This window comes from Centroberyx affinis, unplaced genomic scaffold, assembly GCF_046629955.1.
Source record: "Centroberyx affinis isolate AG114_WGS23_722 - 3 ecotype Tasmania unplaced genomic scaffold, CSIRO-AGI_Caff_v1 ptg000697l_1, whole genome shotgun sequence".
NCBI lineage: Eukaryota > Metazoa > Chordata > Actinopteri > Beryciformes > Berycidae > Centroberyx > Centroberyx affinis.
Window position 1 is genome coordinate 258,286 of NW_027279316.1, and position 19,954 is coordinate 278,239.

The following is a 19,954-nucleotide window of genomic DNA, read 5'->3' on the forward strand; positions in this document are numbered from 1 at the left end:
TTGCATGTCGAGCGATAATATGAATAACCGCTCTGATCAAAACATTGATCGCTGATGCATTACATCACAGCCATGCAAACAAAATCCCTTAAATCATTAGAGTAACGTCTCTCCTCCTCGGTCTCCCTTTATTTCCCCCGTCTCCCTCTTCCCTCTCTGTCTCTCTCTCATCTGTCTCATTGCATTTCCACATCACTATCTCCTCTCTCGTCCCCTGTCCAGCTTTTTCTCATCCCCCTCTCTCTTTTTTTTTTTTTTTTTTTACACCTCTCTGTCTCTGTCTCTCTGTCTTACTCTCCGCACGTAACATACATACATCTCTCAGGCGAAAAAAACACCAAAAGGTTCTGCCATGATGGACTCGGATACTTTTAGAAAGAGCGAGGGTGGAAAAACGAGTGATCTGGGTCACATCGCTGTTTGACGTATAGCGCTGGCATATTAAACCTACAGAGAGAAATGGGGCTGCGTTCACCCACAAATAGAGCCGGCGCTGTGCAGGCGCTGTAATGAATCCCACCTACTACCTGCTTTGCGCTCTGCATAACCCCAACATGGAGTCATCAACACCCTGCTATCTCCGACCATTAAGCTGCTTAGATACTGTATGATTCATGAGATCTTGGCCACTGTAACCAGTAGATAAGCTGAACTGTACATTACATAATACAGCATGGCCTTTGGTGACAAGGCAGGCAGGTACAGTAACTTGTATCCAAGCTATTAGAAATGCTGCTGTATGTCATGAGGAGAAGCCAAATCAGCATCCGACGGCAAATCCACTTGGTCCAAGCATGTAGTTTCTCTGTTTACATGCACATTTGAAACAAATCTTTGCCATCTGCCTGTCATACAAATCTATCTATAGTGTGGTTTGAAGTGAATCTGCAAATCCCAAGCATCCAACCTGAAGCTGCCTCCCCTCCAACTATGGGACATTCTGCACAGAGCCAGTCCATGGTGAACTGTTGGGTTGAGAGATGTGAAGAGCGGAAGGGTGTGTGTGTGTTGGGGGGGGGGTGGAAATCAATCCGATTGGGACGCTGTGTCCGATGGGGTGAGAGTGACAGTTAGAGAGGTACTTCCTGCTACCTGATCCCAAAGCCCAGAGAGAGCAGGGGGATGGATCAGGTGGCCTGATCCAGACTATCTGTCCATCACAGCCTGACACTTCCCTCTTCCTCTGGGGAGAACACAATCCAGGTACGTGGACCCGTGCCCAGTGCCAGAGGTGGGAAGAGGTGGTGTGTGTGTGTGTGTGTGTGTGTGTGTGTGTGTGTGTGTGAGAGAGAGAGAGAGAGAGAGAGGGGGAGAGAGAGAGAGAGAGAGAGAGAGAGAGAGAGAATGTCTTTATCTGTGATGTAACCAAATGTGAATTGTAAATGCAATACATATTGCTGAGTATGCAAATTGTACTATGCTTTAAATGTGTTTTTTCAAAAACACACAGCATTTAGCTCTTTATACCATGTGATGGCATGAATGTCTGGCCACTGCAGGTGTCTGCTGACTGTCTGGGTTTGTATGTAGACCTATGTATGCATTCACAATGTCTGTGGGTCATCACACGTCCTCATGAGGAGGAAAAGAACTTTATTAACATCAGCGTTGAAGGGTATGACAGGGATGATCAAAGGACAAGACTGAATACACAAAACAAAAAAAAATCAAAGCAGTTATAATCAAGAAGATGGCTTTGTCTTTACCTGGAGGCTCCAAGAAAAAAAGAGCCACAATCCTACTTCAACTGAATGTTTTCATGTAACATGGATCAAAAAGACTGTCTAGGCTACTTGTTACTCATATTGTAACTCAAGATATATATATTGCACGATCAAAGACGGTCATCAAACGTTTGCTGATAAGAGGCAAATCATTCACTATTTACATGAAAACAGTGAAAGATACTCCAATGTACAGTAACGGCTGTAAAAGCAATAAAGCCCGTGCGTAAAAGGCATGTAGGATTCATCTGGGACAGGGGATTGGCACAAAGCAACCCAGCAGAGATTAGCATTACTACCAAGGGCAAATGGGGGGAAAGACATGTACTTCAGCACTGAGGCTTCGGGGTCGTATGAGCCTCCTCAGTTAGGTGCTTCAATAAATAAGACTAACATGAAATACGGCGCTCTGATGTGCATCGTAAACGGACAAATAGCACCTAATGAAGGCGTTTGGATGCAGGACGCGCAGCGGATGCTGCGTTTGGAAGCAGATATGTATTAAACCTGCTCAAGTATCAGGATACGGCGATAGGAATTATGATAGCAATAAAAAGGGCATTCAGTGTGAATCCAGCTTGTCTGAAATGTAATATATCTAGTAGAAGAAATGGAAATGATGTGTTTGACAAAAACCTCATTTGTAATATCAACTAGTAGCCATCTACCAATAGATATAGCTGCCATACCATTTTCCATTTTTCCTATGCTATCAACATTAATTATTCAATATCCGTGAGTCTATATCCTGCCATTTAATACAAGCCTACTGTCAAGGATGACATAGATACCAACAGTAAGTGGCCTGTAATGATGAAGGGAAATTTCTCTGCAATAAATAGCTATGGTGGTAATATGGAGAGAACATTTTACAAAGTTTTTAAAACTTATCATGACTCAAGTGATGGCATGGGGCATCATGTGGCAGAATATAACAGTGTGGAAACAAGTTGGTCCCTTGAGGAGAGACATGGGGAACTCACCCGGGCATATTTGGAGGAATAAGGGTCTTCAAAAAGTGCCCAGATTTTGGGCTGCCAGGTTTTCCACCAGCCCGCTTTCCTCGCGTCCTCCTGCATGCACAGTCTTTTCAAGTCCCCGTCCGCACCGCCCAGCGCGGGGTCGTCGTCCGGCGCGTCCGGCTCGGGAGTCTCGAAGCTGTCCAGCGCCTCCTCCGCATCCCGGTGCTGCCGGTAATTCATCCAGCAACAAGCCTCCACGTCTGTCTCATCGATGCCCCAGAAGGCCAGCTCCTCCTCGAACAAGGGACCGCACACATCGTTGGGACAGTGCAACTTCCCCGTGCGGTAATAGTTGAGGATGAAGGAAAATACCGACGGGTGGCGGTCGAAGAAGAACTCGTCTGATTTGGGGTCGTAGTCGAAGTTGCTGAACGCGTCCGGCTCGGTAAGCCACGATAAGCGGGTACCGGGCAACGTTTTTAGGGTGCTCCGGTAGGTCTCATGCCGCACCCCCCCGCAGTTTATCACGATTTTCTCGCTTTCCGACGGACAAGTCATGTCTGCGCTGTAACATGCTTTGTTGGACGACTTGTTCCCACCCTTGCGCCCTTTGAAAGAGGATACACACACCGAACTGAGCATAGAGGACCGGGGGGGAGGGAGAGGATGAGAGAAACCGAAGGGAGGAGGAGGGAGGAGTCTGAGGAGTCTGAGGAGTCTGCGGGGAGAGAAAAAGGGCAGAAATTTTAGCAGAAGGGAGAAATATATGTGGATTAAACATCAACATTGCAATAGAACCTGAGAATTACACGCTAATAGGGCAGATATGCAGTCATTCACTTGGTAATTTGCTAATAGGAGGGCGCAACGTGACCTTGTGCAGGTGCAGTGATGAGTGACAGGGAATCTGACATGAAAAAGACTGGCTGCAAAGTTGTTTTAACGAAGCATCTTGAGGAATAGAGATGCCATCAACTTATTAGAAACAGCATATGTGTTAAAAACAGATTTGAACAGGTGGCTTGAGCAGCTTCATATGAGTCAACATCCTCTTAGTCTAACTGTAGACACCACAGTGATGAGAATAGTTGAGACAGTCATTTACAGTGATCCAGCCTATTGTAATGTGATAGGAGTCCCAAACACACTGTTCATCCACATCCCCTTTTCCTCTCTTCCTGCTCTGAACTATTACTTTAAACATCATCACTTGCTCTCATTCAGCCACTTGGTCCCACTGTTATTCTTGGGAGTCGACAATGATTTCTAAATTGATCCGGTTGATGCTCAACTCAGTGTTCATTCAAATCCTCTCCCTAATTAGGCCACTATGACACTTATACATGCAGACCCCCCCCCCTCCCCTCCCCCTCTGCCTGCCTGGGCACCCAAGAGAAGGGAGCCGGGGAAGTAAGTGTGTGTGTGTGTGTGTGTGTGTGTGTGTAGGAGAGCGAGAAAGGAGAATTAGAATGAGAAAGAGAAGAGAGTGACAGAGGGATGGGAGAGAAAGAGAGGAGGTATTAAATTGGGGATCCATCTCCCTGCTTCTCTTCTCCTTCCTCCGAAATGCCTCTCTGACGTAAGGTGGCGCAGCACTGTGTGTGTGTGTGTGTGTGTGTGTGTGTGTGTGTGAATGTGTGTGTGTGTGTGTGTGTTAATTGCCTCCCGAGAGTGCAGTGTCCGTACTAATGTTAGATCTCCTCAATCAGTCTATGTGCATGCTACACACACTGCTGCAGCCCGCTCCTCTACACCTCCTCCCCCCCTCCTGCCTTAACATTCATGTGATGCACAATTATGTCAGTGCTCTCTGCCACTTCTCCCATGCATTGTGCGTGCTTGTTTGCGTGTGTGTGTGTGTAAAGAAAGAGACAGAGAGAGGAAGAAGGAGAAGAGAGGGAGATATAGAGAGAGGGAAGTGAGAGTGGGAGGGAGAGAGAGAGAGAGGAGGAGGTGACTGAGGCAGAAAGAGAGAGAGAGAAAGAGGAGAGAGGGGGGAGGCCATAAATCTGATTTTTAATGGAGGGATTGAAAAGGACGGAACAAATCGCAATCAGGAAAACAAGCCAGGCACAGACAAAGACCGGAGGATGGAGAGAGAGAGAGAGAGAGAGAGAGAGAGAGAGAGCATGTGATGGACAAAGAGAGATAGTGGGACCCTCCTCTGAAAAAAAAAAGGAAAAACGAAAGGCAGAAAGAAAGTGAATGCAGCACGGTTGTGCCCTCACTTAGTCCCTCACTACAGGCAGTTACAGTGAACAGCTAGTGTAACATTGTCTCTTCCCCAGTGATGGAAGGGGGGGGGGAGAGGGAGGTGAATGAGTAAGGGAGAGTGGAGGAGGAACAGGAGGAGGAGGAGGGAGGGAGGGAGGAGGGAAAAGCAGGCATCGAAAAAGGAGAGTGCGCTATAAAAGTGAATGAATTCTGCTGCAGTAAAAAAAAAAAAAAAAAAAAAAAGCCAGAGTTATTTGCTTCCTCTCCTGGGTCAGCACGTCCGCCCGTGTGCCGCGTTGCCAGGTCTCGTCCACAATCCTGCACGTTCAGACCCAAAAGCCTCTACATGCACCGCATCTATGTTGTTAACCTTTTTCTCTATTCAAAGAAATGCGCCACTCTCCTCCTCTACCCCCCTCCTTTCCATTCCTGTGCTCTCTCTCTCTCTCTCTCTCTCTCTCTCTCGCTCGCTCTCTCTCTCTGTAGCCCTCCCCCTCTCCTATACTCTCCATCTACCCGCTCTCTCTCTCTCAGTCTCTCTCACTCTCTCTCTCTCGCTCGCTCTCATATTCCGCATAAAGGAATCACATTTCATTGAAGGGGGGGAATCAAGGCTTCACTTTCCTCCTCCTCCTCCTCTTCTCCTCCTCCTCTCACAACACGCTCTTATTCCTATCCAGTGCCCCTCTCTCATTCTTTCTCTTCACTTCTGCTCTTTCTGTCCTCTTCCTCTTGCAGCATTTTACTTGTCTGCACTCTTTCTTCCCATCTCTCCCTCTCTCTTTTCCACCCACTCTTGCATCCCATTCATTTCCCTTCCCAAAGTAAGCCTCTTCCACTTTGGGTCAACTCTCCTCCTCTCTTTTCCTCTGACTTTTCCTTTCTGTCATTCAGGACATTGCAGTCTTTCTGTTTTTCCTTGTCACTGTTGTGTGTTCTGTTGTTTTAACTATTTACGTGCACTTTTTAGATTTCCAAAAAACTTTTGGTTCATGACAAAGTTTGCTCTCTCTCTCTTCAGACCTTATTTTGACATTATTTTTCTTTTTCTACAAATTTTTACATTTACATTTTTTCCTTTTTTTTGGTGTGACAATTATCTTTTTTGAGGATCCTGGAAACACAACGCTGAGGTAAGATCTGCTAAGAATAAGGCTATTGCATGGGTATGCAGTCAGAGTTTGGAAACAGATCTGAGACCAGTGTTAAAGTGCATAGACATCTAAGACACTTATGTGTATAGATAGAAAAATCAAGTTAGTTAAACGTTAAATGCCCTCTTTCTACTTTTTCTCTCAACTGTCCCACGTCAAACTCTTCCCAGTCTTTGCTGCAGTACCAGCGAATCTGCTTGCTTGACAAAAAAAAAATCCTGCACTCCTGAGTTTGAGAGTTGTGCCGCACCGTTCTGTCAAAAGGCGGTTTACTCTGCGTCTTTGCAAATAACTGCTGACATCAGGACATTGAAGTAACTATTTTTAACTATTTTTAGGTATAACAATTTAAAACCTAGGTATAACTTAGAAACATAAATGATTTGGAAGTAAGTTCAGGCAGGGACAGTGTAAAGGAATCCTCATCGACAGTCAGCTTTGTCCTGCGGGGCTTTCCAGCAAGGGAAGACTTGTGTTGTGGGATGGATTAGATTTCAGCACCATGGACAGCGACACTGCCTGCTCCCCTCTGACAGGAACGGGACGGGACAGAGCGGCCGCAGAGCCTCCAAACACCAGCAAGGGGAAAAGCAGGGGGTCCTGAACTTTTTAGAAGCGGCTTTTACGATGCCAGTGTCAAACATTTACCACTTAATGACTTTCTCTGACTTAAGTTTGTAACTCAAGGTCCCAGCTACTACTTTTTAAGCAGCTGAAGCTCATTAGTGAACTGCTGAATATTTTATACGTGGACAGCCACAAGTCTCTAACTATGGGTAAAAGCCTCTCTGAATCATGTGTGGTGAGCATATTGATTTTATAAAGGTACTTAAGTATTCATTTATGTATTGTAGGATTTGGAGGTTAGTTGGGAGAGAACGCGGCTGGGTTCTTTCCACCCTTCCTAAGAACCAATTACACTTCTTCTGAGATTTGAAATGAATTTTCACTCGAGCGAAAGCATATCGTCAACAGGACCAGATTAATGAGCTTACTGAGTTCGGGGTGTGTGAGTTGAATACTTTCTAGTTTCATCCCAGGACACGGTCCGCAGTTTGAGGGTTTCAGCTTAGTACAAGGGGAAGGACGCACATCCCTTTAAGAGCTGGCCTCAGCACTTTGATCACTGGCAGCAGTGCGATTGCTCGGGGAAAAAAAAAGAGAACGAGAGAGCGAGGGGGGTGGAGGAGCGAGCGAGGAGGAGAGGAAGGGGGGACTGAAGCCAGAGGAAGGTGAGAGTCGGGTGTAAAATGGAGGAAGGAAGTCGAGATCCAATAGGGACGGAAAAGCAAGGAGGGGAGAAGGAAGGCAGAGAGGGGGAGTTCGCATCAGGAAGAGGCTGAAACTGAGCGAGAAGCAGAAAAAGGGAGGGAAAAGCGAGAGGGGTAGAGGAGCAGAGGAGAGGAACAATTCCTCTCCCCCACCTCTCCCTCTCTCCTGCAGCATTTCCTGCCTTGGCCACCATGTCCTGCGCCACCCTGCTACTACTGCCTCTCCACTACACACACACACACACACACACAGTGAGAGAGAGAGACACACACACACACACGCTCACCTGGCTGCGAGTGCTACAAAAAGGCTAAGAAAACCTTCTGAGGGCAAAATGCAGCTTAATCATAATGAACTTCAGGGAGGAGAGAGCATTTCTGCAGTGTGTTGAGAGGAAGGATAGAGAGAAGGGGGTAGAGAGAGAGAGAGAGAGAGTGCACAACGCTCGTGCACGACGGCTGCACTGACGCTAATATATATTAGCAGAAACACTGCAGCAAGAGGGGGAGGGAGCACGGGATTATGGGACGCATTGACTGTGAGGTACCAGCAGTAACCGGGGGGAGGGAGGAGAGCGCACACTAGAGAGAGGAGCAGTGAGTGGAAAGAGAGAGAGAGAGAGAGAGAGCACAGAAGCAGGGTGGAATTTGGAGGAGTGCTGACTATGCGGAACAGACCCACCAGTTGGCAGAAAAAGCAAAAACCTTTACCAATCACAGAGGGAGAGAGGGAAAGAGAGAGAAAGAGAGGGAGGCGATGGAAGAGGAGGGGTGTTGGTAAGGGAGAGAAAAGGATAGAAAGAGATGGGAATAAAGGAGGGTAAAGGCAGAGGAGGGAGAGGGAGAGGTGTCGCGAGAGCGAGGGAGCGAGCTGGAGGAGAGAATTATACGAACAATGATGGGAAAAATGAGAGAGGGGGCGATAAAAAAGATGGGGGGGAGAAGGAGGGGAGGGGGGAAGATGAAAGGCATGGTGGGGATGAGAAACGCAGGGGATGAGGGAGAGGAGAGGTGATGAGGGAAGAGAGAGAGAGAGAGAGAGAGAGAGAGAGAGACCCCTGTAGTGGTTATGTATAGCGCCATGTGAAGCACCTGAATGGCTGCGAAGGGGTAGAGAGAAGACAGAGGGGAGAGGGGAGAGGGGGAAAGGGGTGGGGGGGTGGGGGGCAATTAGTAATGATCTGCGGTAGTAATAGGTAGAATGGAGGAGACGGAGTGATTAAGAGGGAGGAGAACGAGAGGGAGGAGAGGGAGGAAAACGAGAGGAGCGGGTAATACAGATATGCGTGTGCAGCTGAGCTGAATGGCAAATGCACCTCTAGGGAAAAAGGAGGGCTTTGCTAGCATGCGTATATGCGTACAAATGTATGTATGTATGTGTGTGTGTGTGTGTGTGTGTGTGTGAGAGCGTGTAGCATGTATGTGTTTCTGATGTGCGGCCATTTTTTTTCCCCACCCGCTACCTCATCAAAGGATGTAACCACACGGTTTCACGCTGTTCCATCCACATTGCTGCCCTCCCTCCCTCCCTCGCTTTCTCCACCCCTCTCTCCTCTTTCCTCCCCCCCCCCCCCCCCCCCCCCCCAGTCTCTCTACCTTATCTCCCTCTCCTCTCTCCTGCACTCCCCAGTGGTGTTGAGGAGACCCCAGCAGGAGAAAGCGAGGCACTGCAGCGCCAGGAAAAGCACTGCGGTCACCTCCCCTTTTAGTGCGGTGTCACCACACTGTGTCCTCTCCTCTTCTTCTGATTGCCATTGCGCCTTAATGGTGTAAACTCTGATTCCGCCACAACAGAAGCCAGATAAGGGTGTGTGTGTATGTGTGTGTGTGTGTGTGTGTGTGTGTGTGTGTGTGGTGATGGTAGTGGTGGAGATAGGTGGCTGGGGGTGGACGGTGTATGCATTGAAAGGATAAGAATGAAAAACACTGGGAATTGCATGAATGGATGGAGAAAAAATGCAAGACTGTGCGTGCGTATATGTGTGAATACAACATGTATGTGTGTGAGAGAGAGCGGGAGAGAGTGTGATGAGAGAGAGAGAGAGAGAGAGAGAGAGAGAGAATGCAGAGGAAAATAGAGAAAGAGGCCACACAATGACCCACTAGCTCTGAAACAGCTGATGTACACACACAGGAGAAAAACAACGGGGCATTTCTCGACATAATAAAGCTCACCAGCGGCCAATTCCCAGAACGTGAATTAAATAGCCAATCAATTAAGCAAGCGGAAAGGAAATGGCCAATCTACCGGAGGCAGCAAAAGCTTCTCTACTCAGCAACACCAGCGTGCAGACCTCCGGGGGCCGTGCCTCCTATGACCAATCCACATGTACTGCAGCAGCAGCACCCCCCCCGGGGGTCTTGAGCCCTGTGCATATTGGTCAATCACCACCCATAAGCCACTGCTCTCTCTCCACGATGCCCCTCCAGTCACTGTTTTCACGAGAGACTCCTAACAAGAATCATGCTCTCAGGTTTTCTCCTTTTAGCTGGCTGGGGATGATTAATACATAAGGCCATTTTCAGGAATAGACTAGTAGAAATGAAGCCTGTAATAGAGCTCCAAAAGCTCAGTCAGTGTCCATGACTAAAATCTTCCCTAAAAACACCCACAGGAGAATACATGCTGAGATTTAGGATAGATATGCCTAGTGGGTGAGACTTCACTGGATAACCGTGGAAGGTAGGATGAAGGGGGTAGTGAGTAAGAATGTATAAGGAGAAGAAGAGATACTATAGCACCCCTGTGTGGGTAAGAGGATCAAGACGCCATGAATGGTCCGAGAGAGGTCAGGGGGAAAAAAAATCCTGAAACAGCATTGCAATGCAGGAAAAAAGAGCCATGGGATAAGGTGTCATGTCGGGAAGCGTTTCTATTTCTGGACCCAGATAAATCCGAGCTAATATCCCACAGCCGAGCTAAGTGTCTACTATCCGACTCCAAAAAAGAAAAAAACATTAGGTTCTTGGAGAATTTGCATCAGGACCAAACAGCTTTAACCCCCATGCCATCTTTTTCTCTCTCAGGTCATTTAAATCCGTCCACTCCTAATTAATGGTATTGCCCTTCCTGGATGATTAGGACCATTACGATGCAGCGGTGGAATGATGTGGTACATTGGGCCAGACAGGCAAACGGGACGAGGGAAGAAGTATTACTGCGCGGATCCCTGACCTGTGAACTAGCCACCAATTAGACACAGAGGAGGGGCAGTGAAGTGATAGATTAGACTAGACACTCAAAACAGTCCAGGAGAAGAGAGGAGAGAGGACAGGAGAGGAGAGAGGAGACAGGACTGAACATGTGAGAGAGATGAGGCAGGGGGAAGAGGAGAAACGAGATGAGAGGAGAACAAAAAGAGAGGAATAGTAAAGAGAGAGGAGATGAGGAGAAAAAAGACGAGAAGAAGAGATGAGGAAAGGATTATTTTTCACATTAAGTGGCACAACGTGACATTTCCACCACTGACGGTTAGCTCGAGGTGAGCCTGAAGGTCAAATGATCGGCACCTCCGGAGGGTTTAAAAAGACCGGACCGGCTTGATCGGCTAATGAATTAGTTCAAAAGCCAGAGAAGAGAAGAGGAAAGTTCTGAATACTGAGGCTGGTGCTGAGACACGAGACGAGAGAAAGAAGCCATTACAGCCGAGGAGAGAGGAAGGGTCAGAGGGAACACACAACATAGGACATGACAGACGCGTAATTCAATCACTGCCTCAAAATAGATTTATTCCCCCCTACTTACACAGCAGCACTCTCCTTTCCAGCCCTATCACTACTCTACCAATCACATCCACTGACAGCATGCTGCTGTCTCTGGTGGGGAGGCTTCTTCTAAAAATCGAAAGGGGTGTTTTCTGGGTTACCCTCGGTCTAAAAATAGCACCAGCTGTAGATTTATAATGCAGGATTTAGAAAAAAGCAGGGAAAGCAAATGGAGGAAGAGACAGAGAGATCCCATTAGGAGGAGAGGGGAGAGAGGAGAGGAGAGGAGAGGAGAGGAGAGGAGAGGAGAGGAGAGGAGAGGAGAGGAGAGGAGAGGAGAGGAGAGCACGCCGAAGCCAGGTGGCAGGAGAGGAGGCATGCACGGGGAAGTGAAGGAAGAGGCGTTATGAAACTGAAGACTTTTGGCGTGATGCAGGGGAATGCGGATGGAGCGCACGGCTAAGCGAGTTGACATAACGCCAGGCTGTTGGCGATGTGGCGGGGTTAGGTAAAGAGAAGCACGTCTAGACATTTAACTGCCCCCATAGACTTCCTGTATGAGATCTCAGTGACGCTATGTCCTTCCTGTGTTTCCGCTCCAGTCTCTCCCATCTCTCCCTCACACCTTCTTCTCTCCTGTGTGTGTGTGTGTGTGTGTGTGTGTGTGTGTGTGTGTGTGTGTGTCAGCTCTCTCGCCCTCCTCCAACGGTTCTGTTATCGAACCTCCATTTCAGGGCCTTGACACTTACCCAGTGCTGCCACGCCGTTTCTCACACACTGCCACGCGCAGATGCACGAATGCACATGCAAAAATAAAACAAGGTGCACACACACAGACGTATACAGAAGCAGTACACACATGGACACACACACACTGGTACACACACACACACACACTGGCAGACAGACAGATACACACACACACACACACACACACACAAAATGATGCTGAGAGGAATGCACACACATCCCTCTCAGAGACATGAAACTGCTCTGATCTAGTGGTAAAGATGGGGAAACACCCACCATTTGTGCAATGAGGGATGTTAGGTTTTATAAAATGAAATATTGGGCGCCATATCAGTGGGCAATTAAAACTGAATATCGCACAGTGTAGGAGTGCATTACTCTTACTATTATAGCCGCTAGAAATAATAATAATAACACACAGGAGAGCTTTGTGATTCCAATTTGGACAATTCTCACACAGTATCGGTATCCTGATTGCTCAAGATATTGATTAAAATGCACAGGTCACAAGAGAATTTAGCACTTATTGTGGATAAAACGATACTTGTTGAATGTAGGCTAGACGCTGTATTTTTTTTCCTCTCTTTTTTTTTCCGCTGGCCCATAAATGCTTTGTTATTAGACGTATAAACGCAGAATAAAGCCACCAAAATACAGACATATACACAGACACGGTTAATACTCACTTGCTTTTGGTTCGGGTTCGTTTCGTGTGCGTGCGAAAACACGCACATTAACCCAAAAAAGATCAATCAAAATGTAGTTTTCTTTGTCAGATTGTTGTTTCTTATGATTTCAGAGAGAGTATCCAGTTTCTCGCAGGCATTCAGGAGATCTTTTTTTCCCCCCCGATTATAATAAATCAAAATAGGATTGCGCGCGTCTGTTGTTGAAAATCTCGTTTTGACACCGTTATTGCCGCTTATTACTTATAGCTTATGATCATGCTGATGATAGCAAGGTATGAGTCTCTCGTATGAAATGAAGCAGAAGTCCCAATGAAAACTGGCTTTTGCTATTTCCCTCGATTTCAGTGCCCCTCTCCCACCTCTTTGTTATTGCCAAAAATAATTGCCAGCCTTTGTTACAGTGTCTCTACGCTTCCAGGCGCAGGGTGTAGCTACCATTCAATTCTTCCTCTGTCTCCCCCTCCCAAATGTTTCAATGGAGATACAGCTTGTAGACACCTCTCTTTCCCTTTCCCTCTCTCTGCCTCTCTCTGTTCCTTTGGAGGAGCGTCACCTTCTGCACTATTTTTTTCCTCAGACGATACATGTGGGCGGATTAGAGAATAAGACAGAGGGCGGGAGGACCCCAGTGAATACAGAGGCTAATTTCTCATATTGGTGCTGAACTTGATGAATAAACAAGCAGTAAAAAAAAAAAAAAAAGCATAACACACGCCGTGGCTATGAGAGTAATCCTCGCGCTGATTTATTTTTATGTGTTTAATATCTTGTTGTATTCCACCCCCCCCCCCCCCCCCCCCTTCTTATCCTACACATGCTCACTCGCTGAACGGACGCACAAACACCATTTTGTCTACAGGTTCCCATCCTTGACTCTGGCTTGGCTGACATCAGCAGTCATGTGGTAGGAGAGGAGCAGGTGGGTTACAGGGCAGAGAGCCTCAAGTAATCCTATGTTCAATAACAATAATAATAATAATAATTATTATTATTATAATAACCTATATTTTGATTAAGTTACCCTTGCTCTTAAGGTCCACTCTCTATTCTAAATATGACATAAAATAGACAACCTCTATTTCAAACATTGCACTGGAGGCATTGTATTATCAGATTGCTAGACCAGAGTCAATCTTATACAGTAGATAGCTACTCTGTATATAGGCCTAAGCCACAGTATTGGAGCTTCTAGTAGACGTATTGCAGTTTCTTCTTCCCCTTAAGGTGTCCTGAAAGACTAATTCACTGGTGGAGGCTTGCTATGCCTAGGCCTCACTTAAAATGACCCTGTATTAGTCCTAACTCGTCCCTAAGGCCCTTGGTTTGGAATGGGCGGGAGTCCCTTCCCTTCAGGTCACTAACCCAACCTTAGCTCCCAAAGGTCTAGAAGCCGAAAAGGGATATTCCCTGAGTTCCCCCAAGAGAGAAGGTTAGTAGTTTATTCTTTTTACGAGATTTATGACCTAACTCTGTATCTAGCCTTTGTTTTAGCCGACCAAGTTTAGACAGGTCACCTTGGCGAGAGCTAAATATTATCCCATAAACAGTGTCAGCAGGTTTACCTTTCTTGGTCCCGGCTCAGAGGAAAGATGAAGTCCAGGCTTTGTCTTTCCGAGTCTGTATTAAAGCAAATACACTGCAAAATTATCTCGCACTCTCCTATTATTGAAAAACTACCACGCCCACTTTTGGGATAAGTCAAAAGAGGAAGTGGTACAGTATTTGCTAATATCATCATTATGTTGAAATTGTGTTCCTTTATGTGCATTCCCCGTGAACTCTTGTTGTTTCATGTACGATTGCTTAATAATAAGAAGACCATTGAAAGAAAAGAGGAAGTGAATCTGTCTCTTCAGCAAGTAAGCTGGATATATATAGCAAGCTTCTGTGGGGTGTTTACCTTACTTCTTGATTATGAGAGGGGTGCTCTCATCATATTTTAACATATTCCTGATGATTAAAACAGTTACAGGCGTGTCCTGTTTTCTAATAGGTGGACACTGTCTTTAGTTAAATCAAGCATTACTTTTCAGTTAGCAAGCAAGTAGGTGGAAGCACAGCTAAATAGGGTCACATACATTTAACAATCTTGAAATGTTAAAATTATAGCCTGTTGCTGACATGACAATTTCACAATCTTTCAGTGAGCCTGTTGCTGAAATGTTTCCCCCTGGTCTCGGCGACCTGCTTCTTGCTTCCTCAGCTCCCTTCTCCTTTCCTTCCAAACTATCTTTCACATCTGCTTTTTGTCAACCCCCTGTCCTGCTTTTGCCAAGGCTTGTTGTTTTCTGGTGGCAGGGTCATCACAGTCCACAACCCCTCGTGCCAACCAGGTAACGGGCTCAACAGTACGAAGACCAGCAATATAGATGAGTGCAACTCTGCATCACCAAAATTATATGCAGGCAATAATAAAAGTGCAAAGGGCTTTAGTGCCCATGCAATATTCCTGTGACCACGGAATGATCATTCAAGATCAAAGTGCTGAAAAGTGCAGAAAAAGGATTAGTGAAGGAGTGAAGGACTTCTATATAGAGAAACATCAATCTACAGCGAAACCTTCATTCATTCATTTTCTTTACCTGCTCATTCCTTTCCAGGTTCATGGGGGTTCAGTCTCCACACAGAAAGGGCCGGGAATCAAACCCAGCTCCTTTGTGCTGTGAGGCAGCAGTGCTAACCACCGAGCCACCCTTCAAAAGTCCCTGAAGTGTCTGAAAGTCCCTACATTTCATTTGTAAATCCTATCTTTCAAGAATTTAATACCCGTTGTTGAGCTGTCCACCATCAAGACACTGACGCCCTACCTGCTCACTCATTGTGGAGCAGAGCATCAGATAAAAATGCTTAAAATGTAAAAGTTACATAGTAGGTCTTGTTGCCAAAATGGAACTGTCTGGCCTCTCTTTTATTTCTGATGTCAACATATATAAAATCATTCACCACTGTTGCAGGCAAGAGGACGAAAGCATTTGCTTTTTCTCTCTAGGCCTAATATATTAAAATCCTAGAACTACACTATAATAACTTCGTTAAACAACTGTCTGCAATTCCTGCAAGAGCATCAAAGCCCACCAATTTGCAGCAACACCATACGATGTCCCAGATTTTAGATTGCACAGCTTAGACAGACACAGCTTCTCTTTGTTAATTTCTTGACTTGTTGCTCTGTTTCTACATTTTGGAGAACGTCAATCCAAATGTCCTGCTGATATGATGGGAAGCCTAAGTTCATATTTTACATGACATTTTCCCCTAGATAATTCTGGTTACACAATACATAGAGATCATATGAGTCTATAAATTAGAGCTATAAATTGAGTCGATTTTCGGGGGTAACAGATGCACACAGTTCGCAGTCAATTAATCGTGACTCCCCTTGTAATCTCCCACTTCTTCTACACTCATTATTATGGCAAATAAATCTCCCAGCTCTACCACTTCCACCATCATTCATCAAGGCAACCATCTCTGCATCAAACTAAAAGTGAATTCATCCTTCAGCTTCACCAGACCGAAACAGACGACAGGAGAGGCTTCATGCCAGCGCTCCGTCAGAGAAAAGCAGCCCACAGTGTTTTTCTCATCAGCCTGCATGGCATAAATACTTAACGTTCACCATCTTCTTGCTAAAGTGAACCACAGTCATCAAAGACACATCCAGCTTCAGTCTCTTGGTGGCAGCATTGCACAGCACACACATATGGAAGTGTCGAGGAGACATTGTGTGGCCAAGGAGAGAGCTGCAGCTGTGGACAGAGAAACAGAAGCAGGTTTGTGATGAAATCCTCAATCTCATCAGTGTATTGATTACTGTAATTATTATTAGAATATGGATGAAGGTAATATTTAGCTAAACATTACATGCATTAGACAAAACAAAAATTGAAAGGAACTGTCTACATTATATACAGTATATATAGAAAGAGAGGGACCTGTGGGGAAATAGAAAGGATTGCTGGCCTTGAGGCTGCAAAGACTGATTGGAAAGGCAAAAAAAATGGTGGTTCAATACCTTGTATTGATAAAGTCCATCATTTACAGAACCTGAACTGCACACTGACCTCGTTTTTCAGGCATCTGTCCTGAAAATATCCGGTACAAAGATTGAAGTACAGTGTGATCTTCAAGCATGTAAAACATTTCATACTTAGTGGAAGTACATGAAATCAGTTTTGGTATGAGAACAAAACCAGAAACATAAATCAAACTGGGTGGAGATGCTGTTTGTGTCCACAGACCACAGAAATGCATAAATGCCAAAACAAATTCCAATCACTTTCCTAGACAGAAACAATGTTCAGCAGCCTACATTTTATCAATTAGCACCAGCAATAATGCCTCCAATCCCATCGTGAGCTTTGTTAAATGCAGTCATTAAGAGGCAAATTCTGGGAAGCCAGTCTTTAAAGAGATGCTTCACTCCTCTAGAGCTGTGTGCCATCTGACTTCATCATGATACAGCACTTGAGAAACTGTTTTCTACTAATCATGTCTGTCTCTATTGAGCAGTATCTAATAATCTTAAAGGAGGTTAACATTGTATAATTGTGAAAATGTAATTAATACTATGGCTTTTTTAACAAAATAGTAGCCTACAGTAGCCTAGTTTACAATACATTCCAAAAAATAATAAACTTATAAAAAATGACAGGGTTGCAACAATACAATGCATACAGTGCAGCAAAAGCAGGATTTATAAAAATTAAGGATTGAGATTAAATAAATTACAGATGGAGCAGTATGGACAAGCTGTCAAGTTCTTACATCCATATAGTGTCGAAATAGTTTTACAGTTCTATCTTGAAAACATTAAAGTATGATTTACATTCACACTATTTCATTGTATGTATATGATATCTAAGTATAATAGGCAAATTGATTAAATATGATTAGTTGGCATCTGCATTAACTCAGTTAAAGTACAAAAGCACATCATGTTGTTGCAGAGTCAGGCTGATATTACATGCAATCATTACACAGTTCTGCAGATCATTCCAAAAGACACTAACATATGGGCATTGCCAAACGAGATGACGTAATGTTTCTGGCTCATTTAGGCAAAAAAAAACATTTGTCATCAAGTTGAATCTATGTGTAAGAAGCACTTTGACAGGGTGACTCATTTGAATTAACTTAAGAAACCTCTTTTAATTTATTGGTGATAGAGTATTCACTGGAAAGGCAACCACTTAGTGACTGCTGCAGGAATAGATATTCTTGTTATTTCACTTTGGGTTCCTTATCCAAGAAAATGGAAGACGTGAAGTCTGAGCTATCCACCGAGCCATCATGCCATCCAACCAGTGGAGCAATACTTTCATGAATGGCATCTTCAATAACACTCAATTTATTGGGGTGATTGGGGCTCATTCTCCTGGCTGGCTGGATGGATGGATGGATAGATGTGTTTGCAACATTGTGTAGTTTACTTAATTCTACACAGTTAAATATTTGCCCTTCCTCTGAGATCAAATGTTTCACCAATAAAAAGATGTCAATGAACAAAGTTCTATAGAACAATGACTCATTTTTGTGTTTTATATCTTTGTTGTTCCAAATGATGCATCATATTTTTTTATATCTTGGTGAGAATTTTAAATCCACTTCTTTATTTTCTTTTTTACAAACTTTCTCTCCTAGGTAAATTGTCCAATCTTTTACAGGAATATTACATATTTTCTAGAGGTCACAGCCTTTAAGGGGTGAGAGATCTAATATTCAGGGTTAATCTAAAAACAACTGGAAATGACAAAAGTTATTTTAATTTATAAGACATGAATGACTGGTGCGGGCCTCGTCCAAGTTGAAATCTTTGTGACATCCCATGAGCTAGCTTTTGCTGCTGTGGTATAGTGCTCTGATGACCCTTTGAAAATAGCTACCAAAGCCAAAAAATCTACTTGTTTCAAAAAGTAAAGGAGTGCTAAACTTATTAAAATGATTTGCAGAAGTCTATAAACAGGACTGAACTATCTACAGCAAGAAAATCCATTGTAATCTATGAAATATAAAACTCCTCAAATGTCAACTGGTCAAATATGCCTGCTTCTAAACCCAGAATGAGCTGTATCTTTGAGTGAGTCTGGCTTCTCTGCAAAGATGGCTGCAATTGGCTTTCATTATTTATCAAGGACACAAGCCTTCAGTTCTCTAAGGATAGAGGGTCCTTGTTTGACTTTAGAATAATGTTTATTACTCCTTGCATTGTAGAGGCAGGTTAAGATCCTGATTCAACTGCCTCACTGTAAACATGCAGGAGAAAATATCATTGTGGATGGAGGTTTTGTAAAATTAAGCAGTCCACCATTTCCAGTGGATTTGTTGACTTTTACTTTACAGATCCTTTTTTTAATTTCCCTAGTACAGAAATGAGCATCACACCTTCAGCGAAACTCCCTACTAAACTCCATAACATATTTTGAAATATAAGGAACATAGCAGGTTTTCTTCATTAGCAGTTGTTTAATGTACATCAGTGTTTCATTTAAATGTACAACCATATAGAAATTGTGCCTTTAAGTCATTTGATTTCCATCTCCCTTCAGTAGTTAAGATATTATTTTTTTCCAGAGGTCCAGTGTTCGTAGTCTCTCACAAAAGAGAACAAACCTCCATGTTTTTCAGGCAGAAGAGCAAGTTCTCTTTAACCAGTCTCAACCACTAGGGGGAGCCATTACATAGATTAATATTAGTTTTTCCACTCATGGGAAATTCATTCATGGGAATTATTTTTACTATTCTGTAGCACTGCACACATACACTGTACTGATGCCTCATAAATTATCCAGAGAACATCTTACTACTCACTTGTATCAGCAGATGAGTCAATAAACTGCTCACATTCATATGTGTATTCTGATTTAGTGAATTACAGCCTGTACAAACTGTTTACCTTAGTCATTATGACATTCTTAGGTAGTCGGCATTAATAAGAACATATTGTATGCAGAACCACATCAAATTATCTTTCACTTGGGAGACCGCACCTCAGCAGCACCAGCTTCTCAAAGATCTTCATCGTGTCAGAGGTCAGTGCCACCAGCCTGTCATCGTTGAGGATTCTGGGACGTCCGTCCTTGAGAACTGGAACAACGCAGAAAAGAACAAAAGAAGTTTTCCAAACCTAACAAACAAATTTTATATATATAAACGCAGAAGAAACATCATGCACAAACATTTCGGCTGGAGCCTGCACAGAAGGTACCAGCCAAACGTTTGTGCATGATGTTTTTTTCTGCATTTATAGAAAAAATAAAAACATTTGCATAATGAGGACATAAAAGGTTTGGAAACCTACTTCTTTTTGAGTGCGAACCATCTTTTTCTCTAATGAAGTTATTCTATTCCACAATCTAAGGGTGAGTGCAGTGATTCCTTCTACATGCTTGTTCATTCTATGCTAGTCTGGCCCAGCTGCCTATGGCCAGTGATAACCTTCTCATCTCACTCTAGACCTCCTACATAGTTTGGCAACAGATTGTT

The 19,954-nt window shown here is 44.3% G+C and overlaps 1 protein-coding gene across 2 annotated transcripts in view; it reads right to left on the minus strand.

The window, feature by feature from the left end:
* The window catches only part of LOC139644056 (voltage-gated potassium channel KCNC1-like), a 51,768-nt gene extending 37,684 nt beyond the window's left edge, over window positions 1-14,084 (minus strand). For both annotated transcript variants that reach the window (XM_071519430.1, XM_071519429.1), the window contains exons 1-2: window positions 14,032-14,084; window positions 2,708-3,404 (exon numbers count right to left, since the gene is read on the minus strand). In XM_071519430.1, coding sequence (XP_071375531.1) covers window positions 2,708-3,328 — 621 coding nt within the window. In that variant the 5' untranslated portion in view covers window positions 3,329-3,404; window positions 14,032-14,084. The remainder of the gene's footprint in view (window positions 1-2,707; window positions 3,405-14,031) is intronic.
* Window positions 14,085-19,954: the final 5,870 nt, after the last annotated feature.